The following is a 17,890-nucleotide window of genomic DNA, read 5'->3' as shown; positions in this document are numbered from 1 at the left end:
AAAAAAAAAAAAGCTGCTCTTAAGTGGTCTTCCTGATGTTTCTATGGAAACACTATAGTATCAGGATAGAAAGTTAAAATTGGGTTTTAAGCTTTTCATGGCTTTTCTCCCATGAACCCCCCTCTCCCCCCCCCCCCCCCCCCCCCCCCCACAAATTCTCAATATTGTGCTAAATAGTAAGCTGTGCCCTTTATACAAAAAATGAGTCAGAAATCTGATGATAGCAACATGGCAACACAGTTAGAAACACAACCCTGCCTCTGGCAGGAAATAACATTTTTGCTCCCAAATCCCCGTTTTATATAAAATATGATAAAGAGAATTTCAGGAAATGGAGCAGTGCTATAACGAGAGCTGTATCATCTACCTAGAAGTAGTAACATCTTCGTGATGATTCCTTTTTTTTTTATCAAACCCCCCCAATCCTCAGTTTGTTTCTTAAGTCACAAAACATTCATGTTTTTTTTTCTTTCTTTTCTATGCCTGACCTTGCAGCCGTTTTTATCGCCGCGAATGTTTTTGGCTCTTTAGAGCCTTTTCCAAACGAAGCGTGCCACGCCATCATGTTGCCTTGCCACCGGAGTGAGTTTTCCTGATGTTATCACTCCTTTTAATTTGGGTCTAATTTGGGTTTCCCCGAGCTGGGGTGAGGGCTGCTGGCTCCTCGGCTGCCCACGTAGACCCCCTTGGCATCAACCTTCTGGTTTCTCCCCCAACTAAGATAACGATGTGCGTGGCGGCGCGTTTCAGATTGGCGCCGACGACAGGGAAACCACAACTGCCAATGCCAAGGGGTTAATAAACCAACTACTTGAGATTATTAAGGGCTGCGATTATTTTATTTTATATTTTTAACAGTCCAGGGTAAGCGGAACAAACCTCGGAAGGCAACAGGGGCAGGAACTACTCTAAGGCAGAAAAATATTGTGACTTGGTAGGTGCTGTGCCTCGGTCGGAGGAGTAAACTGGGTTTAGAGTGAGAGATCCACTATTCCTTTAAATGCATAATTGCATTTTGTAACACGCAAATTGCAATATCAAACTCTGTAGAAAGGGCAGATAGAGAACTAGCGTGTGCAATGGGCTATTGACTTTATAAAGTCTGATTTTAGAAATAAACGTAAATGAGGGCTAACAAAAGAGTGCTGTCAATTGAAGGAGTGCTGACAAAGTCTCCTACTTTGCTGAGCATCTCTCTCCTTTAAATGTGCCTTTTGGCATGTCCATTTGGGGCTCTGGAGTAAATTCCTGGTCATTTTGCAGAGGGGTGCAGCTTCGGGCTTGAGGTGCTCTGCCAGGACAGTGTGTTTATTGCTCCATCCAGCATACTGAGTCTTTAGCTTTCCATTCAAGTTCTTCTCTTGCATGATCATCTCTTTGCCTCTTCAGAAAGTTGCTCGTTAAGTGGGTGAATGCGATGTGCCGGGCAATGGCTTACCATTCTCTAGTCCCCAAATTGCAGTGCAGTTGACTCTTCTTAACCACATCATGGTTATAAGTAAGGTTGGTAGGTTCCTGTGCTCAGCAACGTCCTAAGGAATGCTTGTCCATGGCCATGTTGGAAATCGGTAGCCTGCAAGCTGGGGAGTTGTGAAAACCCACTTAGAATTATTTGCTGTGTGTCAGAGGAACTTGTGCAGTACCCACAGTTGGCAGGTTAAGGTCAAAATCTGGAGGCTGAATTGTTGGAGCAGACATTAAAAATAAAAAGATAATAATAGTGAGCACCAAATTTGTTCTTCTCATTTACCATGTCTTTAGTGCTGAGGTTGCTCGCAGGAATTCAGGAGCCATTCTTCATTGGAGGTAGCAGTCTTCATTGCTGGTGCTACAATGAACTGTAAGACATGCTTCATCTGCATTGGGGTATTTATTTTTTTTTATAAGGCTTTCTAATTTATTTTTTTTTATTAGCCTGTGTGCCAAGAGCTTGGAAAGTGATGGGTTGCGGGTTGATTGTCCTTCAAGTTTTAGGAAAGCTATCATCTTTTACTCCAAATCAGATCTTGGAGCCTCTCTTGTCTTTGACTCCAGATGGAGTCCCCTTCTCTGGAGATTTTCAAGACACACCTTGCTGCAGTCCTGAGTAATGTGCTCTAGACAATCCTGCTTTAGCGGGAGAGTTGGACTAGATGATCTCTAGAAGGTCCCTTCCAACTCCAACAATTCCGTGATTCTGTGGAAGTAGTGGCTGATGAACCTCAGCACCAGGTAACCATTCATGGTGTAATTACCTGCTGCCCTGAGTTACTGCCTTGTGTTTAAGGAATGTTAGAAGAGAATTGGCTTCAAGGTTCTGATTTTGTTTCCTTGTAAAGCTGGTACATAACGTAAATTTGAGTAGTTTCAACAGGGAAGCATCTTTGTAGCAAAACTCTGCTACTGCTGTAGTGCGAGTTTTTAAGGGAGACGTGGAGTTTTTCCTGTGTGCCTGGCTGCAATAAGAACACACAGGGTCTTCTAGGGGTTTTATTGCAATGTTAGATACTGAAGTTTGAGAACATACGAAGTCTCCTGGTTTTAGAACTCTTTGGAGGACCTTCACTTTCTTGTCTTTGTTTTGTGGTTCAGTTGGTCCCCGGTTGTGTGTTACTACTGTAAGGGATCACAGAATCTGAGAATGATATGGGGTTGGAAGGGACCTCTGGAGATCATCTAGTCCAACCCCCTGCCAAAGCAGGGCCACCCAGAGCGGGTCCCACAGGAACGTGTCCAGGTGGGGTTTGAATGTCTCCAGAGAAGGAGACTCCACCACCTCCCTGGGCAGCCTCTGCCAGGGCTCTGCCACCCTCACAGGAAAGAAGTTTTTCCACATGTTCAGACAGAACTTCTTGTATTCCAGCTTGTGCCCGTTGCCCCTTGTCCTGTCATCGGGCACCACTGAGAAGAGCCTGACCCCATCCTCTTGACACACACCCTTTAGATATTGAGAAGCATTGATGAGATCCCCTCTCAGTCTTCTTCTCTCCAGGCTAAACAGACCCAGGTCTCTCAGCCATTCCTCATAAGAGAGGTGCTCCATTCCCTTCATCATCTTCATAGCCCTTGACTCTGTCCAGTAGTTCCTTAACTTTTTTGGACTGGGGAGCCCAGAACTGGACACAGTACTCCAGATGTAGCCTCCCCAGGACAGAGTAAAGGGGGAGGATGACCTCCTTTGACCTGATGACCACGCTCTTTTTAATGTGCCCCAGGATGCCATTGGCCTTCTTGACCACAAGGGCACACTGATGCCTCATGATCAACTTGTCTACCAGAACCCCAAGGTCTCTCTCTACAGAGCTGCTTTCCAGCAGGTCAGCCCCTACCTAACCTGTATGAGTGTAAGGGGTTATTTGGGTTATTCCTCCCCAGGTGCAGGACCCTAAGCTTGTCCTGGTTGAATTTTATCAGGTTCCTCTTGGCCCAAATCTCTACCCTCTCCAAGTCTCACTGAATGGCAGCACAGCCTTCTGGTGTATAAGCCACTCCACTCAGTTTTGTGTCATCATCAGATCTTTGCTACAGGTTTCCAACTGTAGAAAGTTAAACAGCTTCATAGTTAATTGTCGTCCCTTAAATACCTGGTGGAAAAAAATAAATCTGGGAGATCAAGAAAGCAAGTTACTTTTGCATGGAAGGATTCTGAATGCATTGAGCATCTTCAGCAGTTTATTCCCTAGAGGGTTAGTTGCATACCCTGAGATCTATTCAAATGAAGAATCGTGCAAACCTGGAGGATTTACTAGCATTTGATCACCATATCACAGAATCTTCATGGTTGGAAAGGACCTCTGAGATCATCCGAGTCCAACCATACACAAAAATGAAAAAACACCCAACAATCTCAGGCACTAGAGCATGCCCTGAAGTGCCACCTCTACATATTTCTTAAATCTCTCCAGGGATGGTGACTCCACCACCTCCCTGGGCAGGCCCTTCCAGGGCCTGACCACCATGTTCATAGTTTTAAAGGAAGCAGATGTTTTATTGACCAGAATTTGTATGGTAATGGTTAGCTTGTGGTCCTGACTATGAATGGTTGCCTTTGCAGTTACTTGAGGAAGGATGTTTCTGACAAACGTGAGTTTTCAGTTGTGAACGAGATGCAGATGAAAGAGCTGGAGAAAATTCATAGCACTGCTAATCATAGTTATGAAAACTAAAGACCTGAGCGTAAAATTAAGAATTCATGTTGTTAATGATTAAGTGTGAGATTACATATTTCATTCTGTCTAAACAACATCAGGATAACAGTATGGGGTTGGTTGGCTAAAAATTAGGGATTAGAAGAAAAGCCTTGCACGGTACCAAGGTTGGCTAAAAATTAGGGATTAGAAGAAAAAAAGCCTTGCACAATGCCAGTACCTCAGCCATGGCAGTGGTGTAAGCTTCTGAAAGAAAATAGAAACAAAAATACTCTATTTCCTTTTCCAGAAGGTCCAGTTTTGGCTCTAAGGACTTCAAGGACTCTACCATTTTTTTCTTGGCATGCCAAGAAAAGTCAAATGAACCAAATCGTATTAAAAATAAACAACGGCAACAAACCAAACAAAAAAAACCCCAACACAACAACAGCAAAAAGGCAACACAAGAAGTGCTACAGCTGGAGCAAATGCAAAAAGGTGCAATTAGTTAAGCTGTGGTCACTAGTATTATCTGGTTTGTGAAACCCATACACTGGAAAATCCATAATACATGGGAAAGTGAGAAAATTAAAACGGAGCACATCAGGGAGTGCAAAGTATGTTGCTCCACACACAGTATGATTCTGTGGGCCAAGCAGTGGCTCTAGATGTCCCTGGATGGTCATCAGCATGTGGGTTTTGATGACATTTATTTGTGGGAAGTATGAAAGCCTGTGCTGCTCCCATCTCTCCAGCCTGTCTGAAAAAATTAAGGTCTCTCACCTACCAGCGTGTTCCGTGCAGTATTAAACAACTTAAAGAAGTGGCTTTTTAAAAACCCTGATGATCTGCTGCTTAAAACCTGAAATATTTCCATAAAAGACATTCGTAATCGTTTCACCATTTGTCTTCATTTGTTTAAGCAAGCGAGGTTTGTAGCTCACTGGGAAGGCATCTGGAGTGGTGAGATTGAGCTGATTAGATGAACGGTGTGTATCGTACCTATTGGTCCCTTGGCCAGTGTTGAGGTGGGTTATTTTTATATTTTTTTTTTACTGAAGTCCAATCAATCCTGCGCTGGCGGCTTTTCATTAGCTGCTTCTGCTCTGGCAGTAATGATTGGGATGCAGAGCCTGATGGCAGTCTGTAACTTCTCCTGGTGCCCCCAAGCTCAACAACAGAAGCTGATTGACTCAGTTCGGGCCCCCAGTCTCCAACAGCAAATGCAATCAATAAATCTTTGTTGGTAAATAATTGCTATCGAACAGAGTTTTAATATAAATTTATGAGTGGTGTTTTATCACAGCTTGAGGCTACGGCAAGCCACTGAGTGATGGATTTCAGATAACACTTACATTCATTACATTAACTTTGTAAGTTATTTAAAGCTTGTACACTTAACATTGCTTTTGGCTTGCAATGACCTCCTGGGACTAGACGTAGCATACACATTACTAATAAAGAGCTGGCGGGACCTAGAAGACTGTTCCTCCCTTTGCTTTGTGAGGCTGATGCAGTTCTTCAAGCAAAACCCAGGAAGGGAAGTTTTGTGCACTCTTGGTCGAAGTCTTTTTCCTGTGGCTCATTAAAAGTAGAGTTAACGCGGCCCGGGAAGGAGAGGCATTCCTCCCTTTAGACCCAGAATTGCAGTTTTGGAGGGGAAGGTGGTAAAAAAATGTAATTTGAAGCGTGAAATCCTTTTCAGTTGGTGGGCAAATTGGAGGTGTTACATTCTTAGTGTTGGATCTGGAGGCTTTGGGTCAGTTAAGCCAAACTGCAGAGCTGTAATTGCAGATGGAAGTCTGCAGCAATGCAAGAATTTCATACGAATTAAGAGCAATAACGTTCTGCGATTAATAATAATTTGAGGCAGAGAGTATTTTGGCACAAAGAAATCAGGATTTTGAAGTCGGTTCGCGTAGTTTAAAGCTTGTACACTTAACATTGCTTTTGGCTTGCAATGACCTCCTGGGACTAGACGTAGCATACACATTACTAATAAAGAGCTGGCGGGACCTAGAAGACTGTTCCTCCCTTTGCTTTGTGAGGCTGATGCAGTTCTTCAAGCAAAACCCAGGAAGGGAAGTTTCGTGCACTCTTGGTCGAAGTCTTTTTCCTGTGGCTCATTAAAAGTAGAGTTAACGCGGCCCGGGAAGGAGAGGCATTCCTCCCTTTAGACCCAGAATTGCAGTTTTGGAGGGGAAGGTGGTAAAAAAATGTAATTTGAAGCGTGAAATCCTTTTCAGTTGGTGGGCAAATTGGAGGTGTTACATTCTTAGTGTTGGATCTGGAGGCTTTGGGTCAGTTAAGCCAAACTGCAGAGCTGTAATTGCAGATGGAAGTCTGCAGCAATGCAAGAATTTCATACGAATTAAGAGCAATAACGTTCTGCGATGAATAATAATTTGAGGCAGAGAGTATTTTGGCACAAAGAAATCAGAATTTTGAAGTCGGTTCATGTAATGATTTTTCCAATCTGTGCATAGGTGGGGACCTGTGTGGCTGGAGACGTGTCCCAGCTACCTCTGAATTGCCTCGGAGGTACCAAAGGTCAGCGACAACCCACGTGTCTCCTTTCCTAGGCAGAGGATCTGATGTGACTTAAATGTAGACATAATGTGACTGAAGTGAAGGGCTTTTTCTTTTTGTTCAAGTAACATTTCTTGTCATATCTGGGTTTTTTTTTTTTTTTTTTTTTTTAAGTTTAGTTAATGTTAAAGTGCGTTTATAACTGATCTAAACTCTGATACTAAGAGCATTTCTCCAGACCATTCTATATAATTACCACCGACAAAGTGGCGGTCTTTGGCCTTGAGGAAAAAAAACATGTGGTTTATATGGGCTTTCTCTGCTTCATAACAGTTTAAGTTAGCTCCTTGTATTCAGAGCAGCTTCCTCTGCAGGTACTGGAAGATATTTTTAATTCTCACATGATACAAAAATCTATTCTTTTTTTGCCAAAGCAGTGCCTAAGGAAAATGGATTGTTAGTTAGGGACAAATAGGTAGATGGTACGTATTTAATGCTGAGTGTTATCTTTTACATGAAAGCACACAATTTCATTTTAAAATCAAGGTGAAACCCCGTTTTGAATAGTTTTCTTCATTTAGACCCAAAAATAGAATTTCATAATTCACACCTAGGTAGTAGGAAAAGCTCTGTGTAGTAAAAATCAGGAAAGCAGTGGGATTTTACTATTTATTGTGTTGATAATTGCCATGAATTGAAAATTTTGTGAGTAATGACATGTTTTCTGTATAGCAAAGGGACAGATTAAAAGGTGTGAAATATATACATATATCGCTTTCTTTAAAACTTAAAAAAAAAAAAGGTAAGGAGCCAGAGGGGAATCACCATCATGATCCTCACAGCTTTTTCCCCAGTTAAAAGGTCTGAAGAACAAACCACTGCAGGGAAAGAGTAATTTTTGATCCCCATAACACAACGATAACTAGTATTGGGTCTCCCTAAACGCCAGCGAACGTGCTACAGGTGAGGTATGAAAGATTGGAAGGTGAAGCGACAGCTCACCCGCTATAGACAAACATACAAGTCAAAGGCAGAAATAAGCTTTCATTTTTTAATAGAAAAAAAAAAAAAACACAACGTCTCTAACCACTGGAAGACGATAATTGGGATGTGCGACTCGCACTCACAGAAGCTTTTGTAAGAAAAGCGTTTCAGAAACCCCGTTTTCTCTTGAAAAAGTTTGAGTTGTCTCAAGGAACGGCACAAAAAACAGCAAGTTGACCTCCAGAGGGTCAGAAAGTTCGGGAGTTTGTGCCGCTGTGTAATTCAGTCATCCAACGCGAGCTTTTCTTTACGGTCCCATCCCCCGATGGCTTTGAATCGTGACGGTTTGTTCTCTGAAGTTTTTGACTCAAAAGTGTGTGTCCGGGAACAGGCGGGTTGTGAACTTGGCTTTTTCCGCTGGGATCATCACGGCTTCCAAAAGGAGAGTTGTTAGTTCGTGAGGGACAAGTTATAACGTCTGCAACGGAGGGAGAATATAAATTTGCCTAGCTCTGGATGACTTCTGCTCGTGCAGAACTGCCTTCTTGGCCCCTGGTGGCTTTGGGATGGGGTCTGCAGAGAGATCTCTTTGTAAAAGCTGCAGGTTTCATGAAAAAACAGCATAACTTGCTTTCAAGGTTTTAACTCACAAAAACAACGGTGTGGGAGATGGAAGCACCACGTTTGATAGCGCATCTTCCTATCTTACGTTTTCCCACTTTTCAGTTCCATGGAAAACCTCATGGGAATTAGAGAACTGAAGGTTGTATTAGTTCAGATTCCTGGTTATGATCTAATGAAATGAATTTAAGCATCCGTTTTTATCTGAACTTGATCTGTGGAACTAGTGAGTCCCCACAGTAGGTGCTGTACATGGTGTTTCCACTGGGACATTTCAGTAAGACTTTCAGTGACCACAGCACTGTGTGAATTCCGTAGGAATTGCCTTCTGAATTGGTTTTGTAAATTAAAATTTCCTAGGGAAGTGCATTGCTAAAACATGGTTTGATTTACCACCTTCGCCATGCCTACAGCGTGTTATATTTTGCTTTTCTAAGTGACTTGCCCTTAGGAATTGCCTTCTGAATTGGTTTTGTAAATTAAAATTTCCTAGGGAAGTGCATTGCTAAAACATGGCTTGATTTACCACCTTCGCCGTGCCTACAACATGTTATATTTTGCTTTTCTAAGTGACTTCCCTTTTTTTTAAGCAGAGAACAGGTTAGTGTGCAGTAGTAGTCCTTTTCCATTTGAAGACGGTGATGGCTTTTTATCCCAACTGTTGATTGTTAGCGTTCATCACTGATGTTTAGGGTTGAAAACTTCATATTTTCCCTGTTTCCATTTTGCTGCTCTTGCCTGGAATTGGTGTCGTCTTTTGCCGCGATGAGTAGGGAGGAGGATTGCCATTGCAGTGTCAGGGAATGAGAACGTAGACATACACTCTTCCCTGTTTGTGGAGAGCCTGGACAGCAAGGAATCACCAGGAACATGCTGAAGGGAGTGAACATCACACAGTAGGATCCTTACTCAACATTGGGTTCATCATTTATTTTAGAGGGTTGGGAAATGGGCTGTGTCTTTCTCAACTAGGAGCGCGTCTGGGTAACCTTTACTCTATGTCATGTGAAAATGTGCTTTCCTGAGACATGGAATTCAGTGCAAAAGAGTTTTCTCTACCCGGTGGATAAAAGCCAGTCCTGACAGAGTCTTTTCTGTTTATGTGACTTGCTTTATGAAAGCTGCACCTGGAGATTTCCTCCAAAATTGCAAGCACGAAAGCTGCCAACGGAGACAATGCGCGTTGTGGGAAAACGGGGGAAAATGAGTAACTCTCAGGAGAAGGCATATCTAAAAATGATGGCAATTGTATTTATCTCTTTCTGCGCCTTAAATAATTGTGCATTGGCAAAAGAATATTTAATCTTTTTTTCTTTTTTTTCCTCTACCAGGGTATGCTGCTAAAGCGAAGTGGCAAGTCGTTGAATAAAGAGTGGAAGAAGAAATACGTGACGTTGTGCGACAACGGAGTGCTGACCTACCATCCTAGTTTACATGTAAGTACAGCTGTGCTGCCTGCACGTTCACCAGTGTTAGGTCCCAAAAAAACAGTGTTTTGTGAGTTTGTCCTGACGTGTTTTAGTTGAGCCCTTTCTGGTCGAGAAACTCCTCTCTTTCTCTCTTCATTCCTCTCCCTCTCAAAACAACGTAATCTGAAATAAAATTAGGGGTGCAAGTCTGTGAGTACAGTCAGGTTCCTTTGAAGCCCCTGGAACAGGGGTTCCCTTGCATCCCAAGAAGCAGCTGAGAAGGTTTAAGCTTTTCTTTTGTGCTGATGCTTTTATGGAATTCTGGTTGATCCCAGGATTAAAAAACAACAGAAAAATTTTATGAGAGTAAGTGTCCAAGATGTAGTAAAGAGTGAGGAAAGCTTCTGGTATTTTACAGTGGTTATGGTTTATTCAGAAATAATTCTGATCAGCCTTTTGAAAATGGCATAGCTATTAAAATATATGGCATCAAACATTTTCATGGTAAGGTGTCAGTTGTTGTCTCTGCCTGGGGATCCCATCTGTCCCTCTCAGTGCCTGTAGCCCAGTCCTTGGATAGAGTTTTGGGGGTGGAAGGAGCACAGTGATCTGACTCAGAACTAGCCTACTCCATCTGCCCCAGCCACGCCAGCAGGAGGAAAGGTGTGATTTAAGAGTAAGTGTCCGAGATGTAGTAAAGAGTGAGGAAAGTTTCTGGTATTTTACAGTGGTTATGGTTTATTCAGAAATAATTCTGATCAGCCTTTTGAAAATGGCATAGCTATTAAAATATATGGCATCAAACATTTTCATGGTAAGGTGTCAATTGTTGTCTCTGCCTGGTGATCCCATCTGTCCCTCTCGGTGCCTGTAGCCCAGTCTCTGGATAGATTTTTGGGGGTGGAAGGAGCACAGTGACCTGACTCAGAACCAGCCTACTCCATCTGCCCTGGCCACGCCAGCAGGAGGAAAGGTGTGATTTGTCAGAGCTCGTTTCATTCCAGAGGAATTCGCAGGAGGAAAGGTGTGATTTGTCAGAGCTCATTCCATGCTGGAGCAATTCAAAGGACAGAGCCAATGTGGAGACTCCCAGTCTTGAAACTCCCAGGAGATTCCCAGCTCTTCCACTTGCTCTGTAGTACAGGCAATGGTAAAATACAAAAAAACGTGGTAAAATACAAAAAAAACTCTTCAGAGTCTTATCTGGTCTTATATTTTACCATCGTATCCCATATGAAAACCAGAGGGTTGCCAGTTGTAGCACTTAAAGGGAGTCTTATCTGGTCTTATATTTTACCATCATATCCCATATGAAAATCAGAGGGTTGCCAGTTGTAACACTTAAGGGTTAGTTAGTTGTTTCCAAACCTGTTGGTGTCATTTTGAGCTCCTGGGCAGTTTGTCCTTAAGGAGTGAAAATCAAGGTTTCAATCAGGTTCATACCAATTTGCTGTTCCCTGTGGGCTGAATGTTAGCACTTTTTCTCTGGCTTGACACAAGAGTTCATAGTCTCAGATCCTGCCATAATAATACTTTGTTATAGTTTCTGATGTTACATCCATGACTCTTTAAAATTATTTAAGAAGTTAGATGGCAACTAACTTCAAGGCATTGCTGCTTTCCATCAGAAATCTGGTCCCTCAGCCCTTGTGTTTTGGAGCAAGGGTTTCACTGTTTTTGTAAAACTCTACAAGCCTGTCTGTCCTCTTTGGCCACTTTTAGTGCTTTGAAATTTGGGGAATTCTGCTGTGAAGTAGTCCCAAAATACCTGAATTGTATATTGATGTTGCTCACAGAAGGGAAGCGTGGATACCTCATGCTGTTGAGACAGCCCTTATGGAGCTCCCACATGAGTTTCCCTCAGGTTGTGTTGGCCAACTCTGGGTCATGGAGCAAGGAGGAGCCAAACTGCCATTGTCTGTGCCCAAGTCCCTTCCTGGCTTTGTAAAAGTCTTCTATTGTTCCTGGTGGTTGCTGCACACGTGTTAGTTTTTCATGGCCTCTCGCAGACAATAGAGTTCTCCTTCTCTGTAGGCTTCCCTGCAGCTGCTTAGTCTCCCCTAGAGTGAGAATCCGTTGAGATTAGAGGTAATTACTTTGAGATTAGAGGTAAATCCATTGGAGATTAGAGAGAATCCATTTAAAGAAGAAGTAATTACTAGCCTGTAATTGTTTCCCTCTATCCCCCACCGTGCCCCCCCAACCCACCCACACGAAAAGGGTACACGGCTCCCTATTTCCATTTGCTCAGACTTCCTTGCGTAGATGGGAGAGGTTTGTAACGTTCTTCTCCCTTGGCTGTGTGTGGGTAGGTGGTGGTGAGGGACCATCCTCAGCTTCTAGCTGGCAAGAAGCTACTTAGGAAAATGTCGTACTAAATTCGGGGGCTTCTTGAGACACCTTTACTGAACCCACTCTCTAGGAGTAGTTGGGGTTCTGCTCACTCGTGTTAAAATCTTACTATGATGTGATTTCTCTTCTAAATTACGCTGGTATAATGCCTTCTATGGCCTTCAGCCTTCAAAGAATCACTGCACTAATTCCACAGTATATTTTCATACTGTCAACAGACTTATTTATCACAGAATCACAGAATCTTCTAGGTTGGAAGGGACCTTAAAGATCATCTTGTCCAACCATCAACCTAACTGACAAAAATAGACACCCACACAACAAACAAGGAGCATCATCACTAAACCAGACCTCCCAGCACTACATCAACCTGCCTTTTGAACACCTCCAGGGATGGTGCCTCAATATTGTCAATTAATAATTACATACACCCTGCAGAGCATTCTTCATCCATCAGGCAATAGGAGTAGGATCTTCTCTGCCCTGTGCAAAGCACAGTGAGAGGAAGAGGCAGGACCACACATTTTAGGTGAGTTGCACTCCCAGCACGGATTGTGCAAAAAACTTTGTAGGCAGAAAAGCAGCAAAGTCAGAATTTCCTCATGGGTGGGATTATTTTAGAGTTCATTCTTGCAGAGTGAAAGGGTTTTCCCACTCGCAGGACTCTGATAATGTGGTTCTGCTTTGGTTTTGCCAGGGTTTGTTGATCTGTAACTTTTTCACAGCAAGCCATAAAAATGATGAATTTTTAATACTGTGCTTGCGTTGCTGTTTGGGATAATTTCTTACATTGCTTTGAAACGTAAGGACCTTATTCCTACCAATCTTCCCATTAAATAGCATTGAAGATAGTAACTTTTGCTAACCATCTAACGTCAGTTTCCTAAACTTGTAAAAAAACTGGCTCTAATCTGACCTGTTGGCTAGGTTTGGGTTATCTCAATTATGTAGGTCGTTTTGGTTACACAAAATTTTGCGGTTGTCATTCTGTGAAACGGAAGGTGAGCTGGCCTCTAGTGGTGGCAACAAGTAGGGAATTTAGGAGATAATTTGGTTTTTCCAGAATGCGATTCGAGTCAGAACATAACACCTGCATTGGAAGAACCTATTACAATATTTAATGGTTGATAGTGAGCACTGCATTAAATACAGCTTGAGATTTGGCCAGAAGTGTCTTTCTTGGTCGTCTGTCGGATGATGTTCAGCAGCAGGTCAGACATGAAGGCAGGGGTTTTAATCTAGGGAACGTGTCCCTGTTGCAGAAATCAGTACTGCCATCCTCCTTGAAAGGGTTGCCTACAAAATGAAAGGTTTTGGGGTAAGGAGTGAAAAATCAAATTAGTACCTTTCTTACAGAGGAGGCAGCCCTGGAAGGGTCAGGCCTGTTTGGCAGGGCAGCGTGTTGAAATGACTGCTGCATTGTGCCAGCTAAATGAGTGACTACTAATGCCACCAGGCTGAACGTTTGACACAATAGCTAAATTCCTATCCCTTCTTTTCATGAAAGTGGGGGGAGAGAAAAACGGGGAAAGAAAAATATATGTACATAAGCACCCTACGGTTTCCTGACTTGGTCATGTCAGGTTTTTTTTTTCAAGAGCCTCAAACCTTCCCATCCCTTGGGATGCTGAGGAGCTACGCCGATAGAAAATGGTGGGGATAATGAGAGAGAACTTTGACCTGCAAGGCTTCAAAGTTCACCATAGCTACCTATTCATCTTCACGCTTCTGGAGTAGAGCCGTTGAGTGGATGACTAAAATTCTGGCTGACAAATTCAGCCTCAGCCTCCCCGAGGGGACCCGAGGGAATTTGTCTAGGCATCTCTTTGGCTTTTTAGTGGCAGGATGCCATGTGGCGAGGGCTCCTGAAGTGCATTCACCAGGATACCTGCTGGGCAGCCTTACGTGCTGCTGCTTTATCTAAGCCTTATCCTGATGAATAGCTGATGATGTTTCGCCCCTGTCTGCCTGCCAGAGGGTTGCCATCATGCCACGAGTCAGTAGATGACAAAGCTTTAGCTGTGGATGTCCATTTGCTGCTCTCTTGTATCCCCATCATCGTCACTGCCCCTCGTTTATGAAATGAAGGGGGGGGGAGATAAAAAAAACCAAAAAACAAATGAAGGGGGGGGGAAGGAAAAAAAAAAACAAAAAATTGAAAACAGATCTTTTTAGGGAAGGACAGTTTTTCCTCCTTTTATATTTAATCTGCTCTAGATTTGATTTCAAATAAAAGCACAGTGCTTTGGCACCTTAGGGGGCATTGGAATAGGCTGCCCAGGGAGGTGGTTGAGTCACCGTCCCTGGATGTGTTTAAGGGACGTTTAGATGGGGTACTGAGGGACATGGTGTAGGGGAGGACTTTGTAGAGTAGGGTAGATGGTTGGACTCGATGATCCCAAGGGTCTCTTCCAACCTCAATGATTCTATGATTCTATGAACAGCTTCTTAAATGCATGAGAGGGAAGGTCTGATGCCCATCTAGAACATACATGGTGTGTAAATCCTATGTATCTACACATCAAGGTTGTTTTTTTGCTTGCTGAGGTCTGTATTGCAGTATACAATGGTTAGAGTTGGAAGGGACCTTGAAGATCATCCAGTTCCAACCCCCCTGCCCTGGGCAGGGACACCTCCCACCACACTAGGTTGCTCCAAGCCCCATCCAGCCTGGCCTTGAACCCCTCCAGGGATGGGCTTTCACCTTGCCTCCCATCATAACTGATCTGGTTTGATAACTTGCGTTGAGGTGATTGAGGGAGACAGAACTTATCTCTATCTCCTTGAGAAGACTCGATGATCCCAAGGGTCTCTTCCAACCTCAATGATTCTATGATTCTATGAACAGCTTCTTAAATGCATGAGAAGGAAGGTCTGATGCCCATCTAGAACATACATGGTGTGTAAATCCTATGTATCTACACATCAAGGTTGTTTTTTTGCTTGCTGAGGTCTGTATTGCAGTATACAATGGTTAGAGTTGGAAGGGACCTTGAAGATCATCCAGTTCCAACCCCCCTGCCCTGGGCAGGGACACCTCCCACCACACTAGGTTGCTCCAAGCCCCATCCAGCCTGGCCTTGAACCCCTCCAGGGATGGGCTTTCACCTTGCCTCCCATCATAACTGATCTGGTTTGATAACTTGCGTTGAGGTGATTGAGGGAGACAGAACTTATCTCTATCTCCTTGAGAAGTGTGTGGATTCAGCTGGTCTGCCCAATTATCTGACTAGTGGCCATAGTTTCAAGTCTTCCTTAAAAATAGCTCTGGCTGGTTGAGCAAGCCTACATGAGCTGGCTCACAAGGGAACGCTAGAAATGTTGTTCTATCCTCAAATAAACTGAATGTATTTTCTTTAAAAAGTCTAACATTTCAGCCTGGTAAGGAGTCATATCCAACACTAAGCCTAAACTTTGTGCAAGAGCTTCAAGAATATCTTCTATGGGCGCACCTTCTCTACAAAGCATGTGCTTGTAAAGCTCTTCTAAGACTCAGGATGGTGGACTTGGCTTTCAATTGAGCTTTCCTGCTCGGCCATTTCCTACAGGAAAAGCAAACTTGGTGTTGCTCCAGCCAATGGAGCAGCCCTCATCTTCATGTTTATGAATAAATACCTACAGATGTCGTTTAGGTTCAGCCTTTTTTTTCAGGGTTGTGTTACCTCGGGCTGTTTAGTACCTCCCAAGTGTGTTGTTTGCGTTGCTTTAATAGAAATATTCATGCTCTTTTATATTTCTAAAACACCATTGTGTATGTCCTTTTTTTATCCCCCTTTTTCCTTTGAAGGAACGTAAAGCTGGATATTGGCTGGCTCTCTGAGCCCTTCTAGCTGGCCTTTCCTATGAACAACTCAAATCAGGCCTCAGTAAATCTGTATTTCAGCTGAAAAAAGGTTATGCATATGCTGCTTTTTCAGATAAGATGTATCTCTACCTCCAGAAAGAGTAGCCATCGAAGCAAAAATGAGGATATAGTTTGAGTGGGGATGAAGACAAACCTGTCTGACCTGTCTGAAGCATGCATTAAGTTTTTATTATAGTTATTGCATCCATTAATATGCCTAAAACATTGGTTTAGACAGGAAAACTGAATGATAGGAGCAGTGACATATCTGTATAATTGCTTATTACAGCTGATGAGTTGATGCCGTATTTTTTCCGCTCACCACGACCGGCACTTTTTCTGGAAGCCTTTTCATTAAAGGCTTGTTGTTCAGAGCAACATTGTCCTTTCTAACAATATTGACTTAAATTTTCCAGATATTTCCTTTCTTAATTCTAGCATGTTTCACTGCGCATTTGTTTCTAGGGACAGATAGAGGATAACTGTTAAAAATAAGTGTTAATCATGCTGATTAACTTTTTTTTGGTAAAAATACCAAACATAAAACGTATAACCTATGATATTTTAAAAGCAAAGGAGGCCTTTATAAAGTGGTATAGCTGTAGAGATCACTCATTCACTTTATAGCTTCCTGCAAAACTCCTTTATTATCTTAAAGACGTAATGGAGTGAAGATCAGTTTGGGGGGAAAAAACTTAAGAACGAATGGGGAAAATAGAAGCTAAAATGTGTTTGCGGTCCCGAAGTGAGATCTATCATTTGGGATAGCTGTCAAGGCAAATTATTTTCCACCCCCTGGCTTTGTGGCTTTTCAAACTAGAAATATTCTTGCTTAAAAAGTGCCATTGCATCCCTTCTGTATAGTGCAAAATCCGACCGTAGGTCCTGATGGTCAGCAAGCCACCTGGGAAATACTCCTCAAATACAGGATCCCAGTCGATGGGGATGGAGAAGATCATCCACAATAACTTCTTAGAGTGCTCACAGGTCACCAAATGCACGGACGAGGGGAAGGTGAAGCATTTGTTGTTCCAGGTCTATTCATTTGGGAGGGCACAACAAGATTTATCGCGTCATTAGGGTGGGATGTGGTGACAAACACTCTATAGCTACTGCAGAGCTGGGCAAACTTGCAGCATGTAGTAAGGAGCAGCAAACATACATTTCAGGCTCAAAAGAGGCAGGGAAAATTTTTGGTATCGGAACGAGTTGCAATTTAAGTGGCGAAAGCCAAGCTATTAATTAATCACGGGGTTTTATAAAATTAGAGCTTCCTGTCCAGCAGAGCTAACTGCTGTGGATATAAACGCTTCATAAATTACTCAGGATGGTAAAACTCTGATCTGGCTTTTACAGCGTTTCTTGTTACAAAGTCTGAAGGAGAAACGCAGATGGAAGAATTTGCTGAAAATGTGTGATCCATTTAAAAACCGCAACGTTTTGTGAAATTACCTTTGTATTGAAAGTGTTGCCCCAACTTCCCATCGAACTGATTAACACCGCAGCGTAGATCTACTCAGGGCTTTTTATTACTGGAAATTTAACGTTCTTGATTCCTGATGTGAATAAAACAGATTGGAGATGACCTTCTTTTTGTCAGGGCAGAGTGCTTCAGCATGGTGTTTTCCAGAACGCATTTTCATTCCTACGTTCTCCTCCGAAAAGAACATTTCGTTGCTTTTCTTAACTATATATTATGAAGCCGGACGATATTATGCCTGTATTTAAATGCGAGAGGGGAGGATGGCTAATTTAACAGGAAATTTGATTAATATATTCCACGGTGGCTCATAACCTGACGGTGGGTTTGTCGCTCGGGTCCTTCCCAGGGAAAGTTGGGGGGGGAGAGAGAGAGAGAGAGGAGTTGGGAGACTTTTTTGTTTCTTCTTAGGTGTGCCCGTGGCCCCAAATGGAAAACCAATCAAGGAGCGATTTATGTTCATTAAGGGCTTGTCAAAACTGAAAAATTTTCTAATCAACAGCAATCTAGCTGAGGCCCCTCAATGGCTGGGAGTGTCGCCTCCGCAGTAGCGGCTATTTGCCTG

At 42.9% G+C, this 17,890-nt stretch overlaps 1 protein-coding gene across 1 annotated transcript in view; it reads left to right on the top strand.

The window, feature by feature from the left end:
- The window catches only part of AGAP1 (ArfGAP with GTPase domain, ankyrin repeat and PH domain 1), a gene marked incomplete at its 5' end in the record, with an annotated part of 313,414 nt that overhangs the window by 130,401 nt on the left and 165,123 nt on the right, over positions 1-17,890 (top strand). The window contains one exon of the mRNA XM_014961995.1: positions 9,572-9,676. Coding sequence (XP_014817481.1) covers positions 9,572-9,676 — 105 coding nt within the window. The remainder of the gene's footprint in view (positions 1-9,571; positions 9,677-17,890) is intronic.

Source organism: Calidris pugnax, unplaced genomic scaffold (genome assembly GCF_001431845.1).
Source record: "Calidris pugnax isolate Ruff unplaced genomic scaffold, ASM143184v1 scaffold357, whole genome shotgun sequence".
NCBI lineage: Eukaryota > Metazoa > Chordata > Aves > Charadriiformes > Scolopacidae > Calidris > Calidris pugnax.
This window is presented reverse-complemented; position numbering and strand designations above follow the sequence as displayed.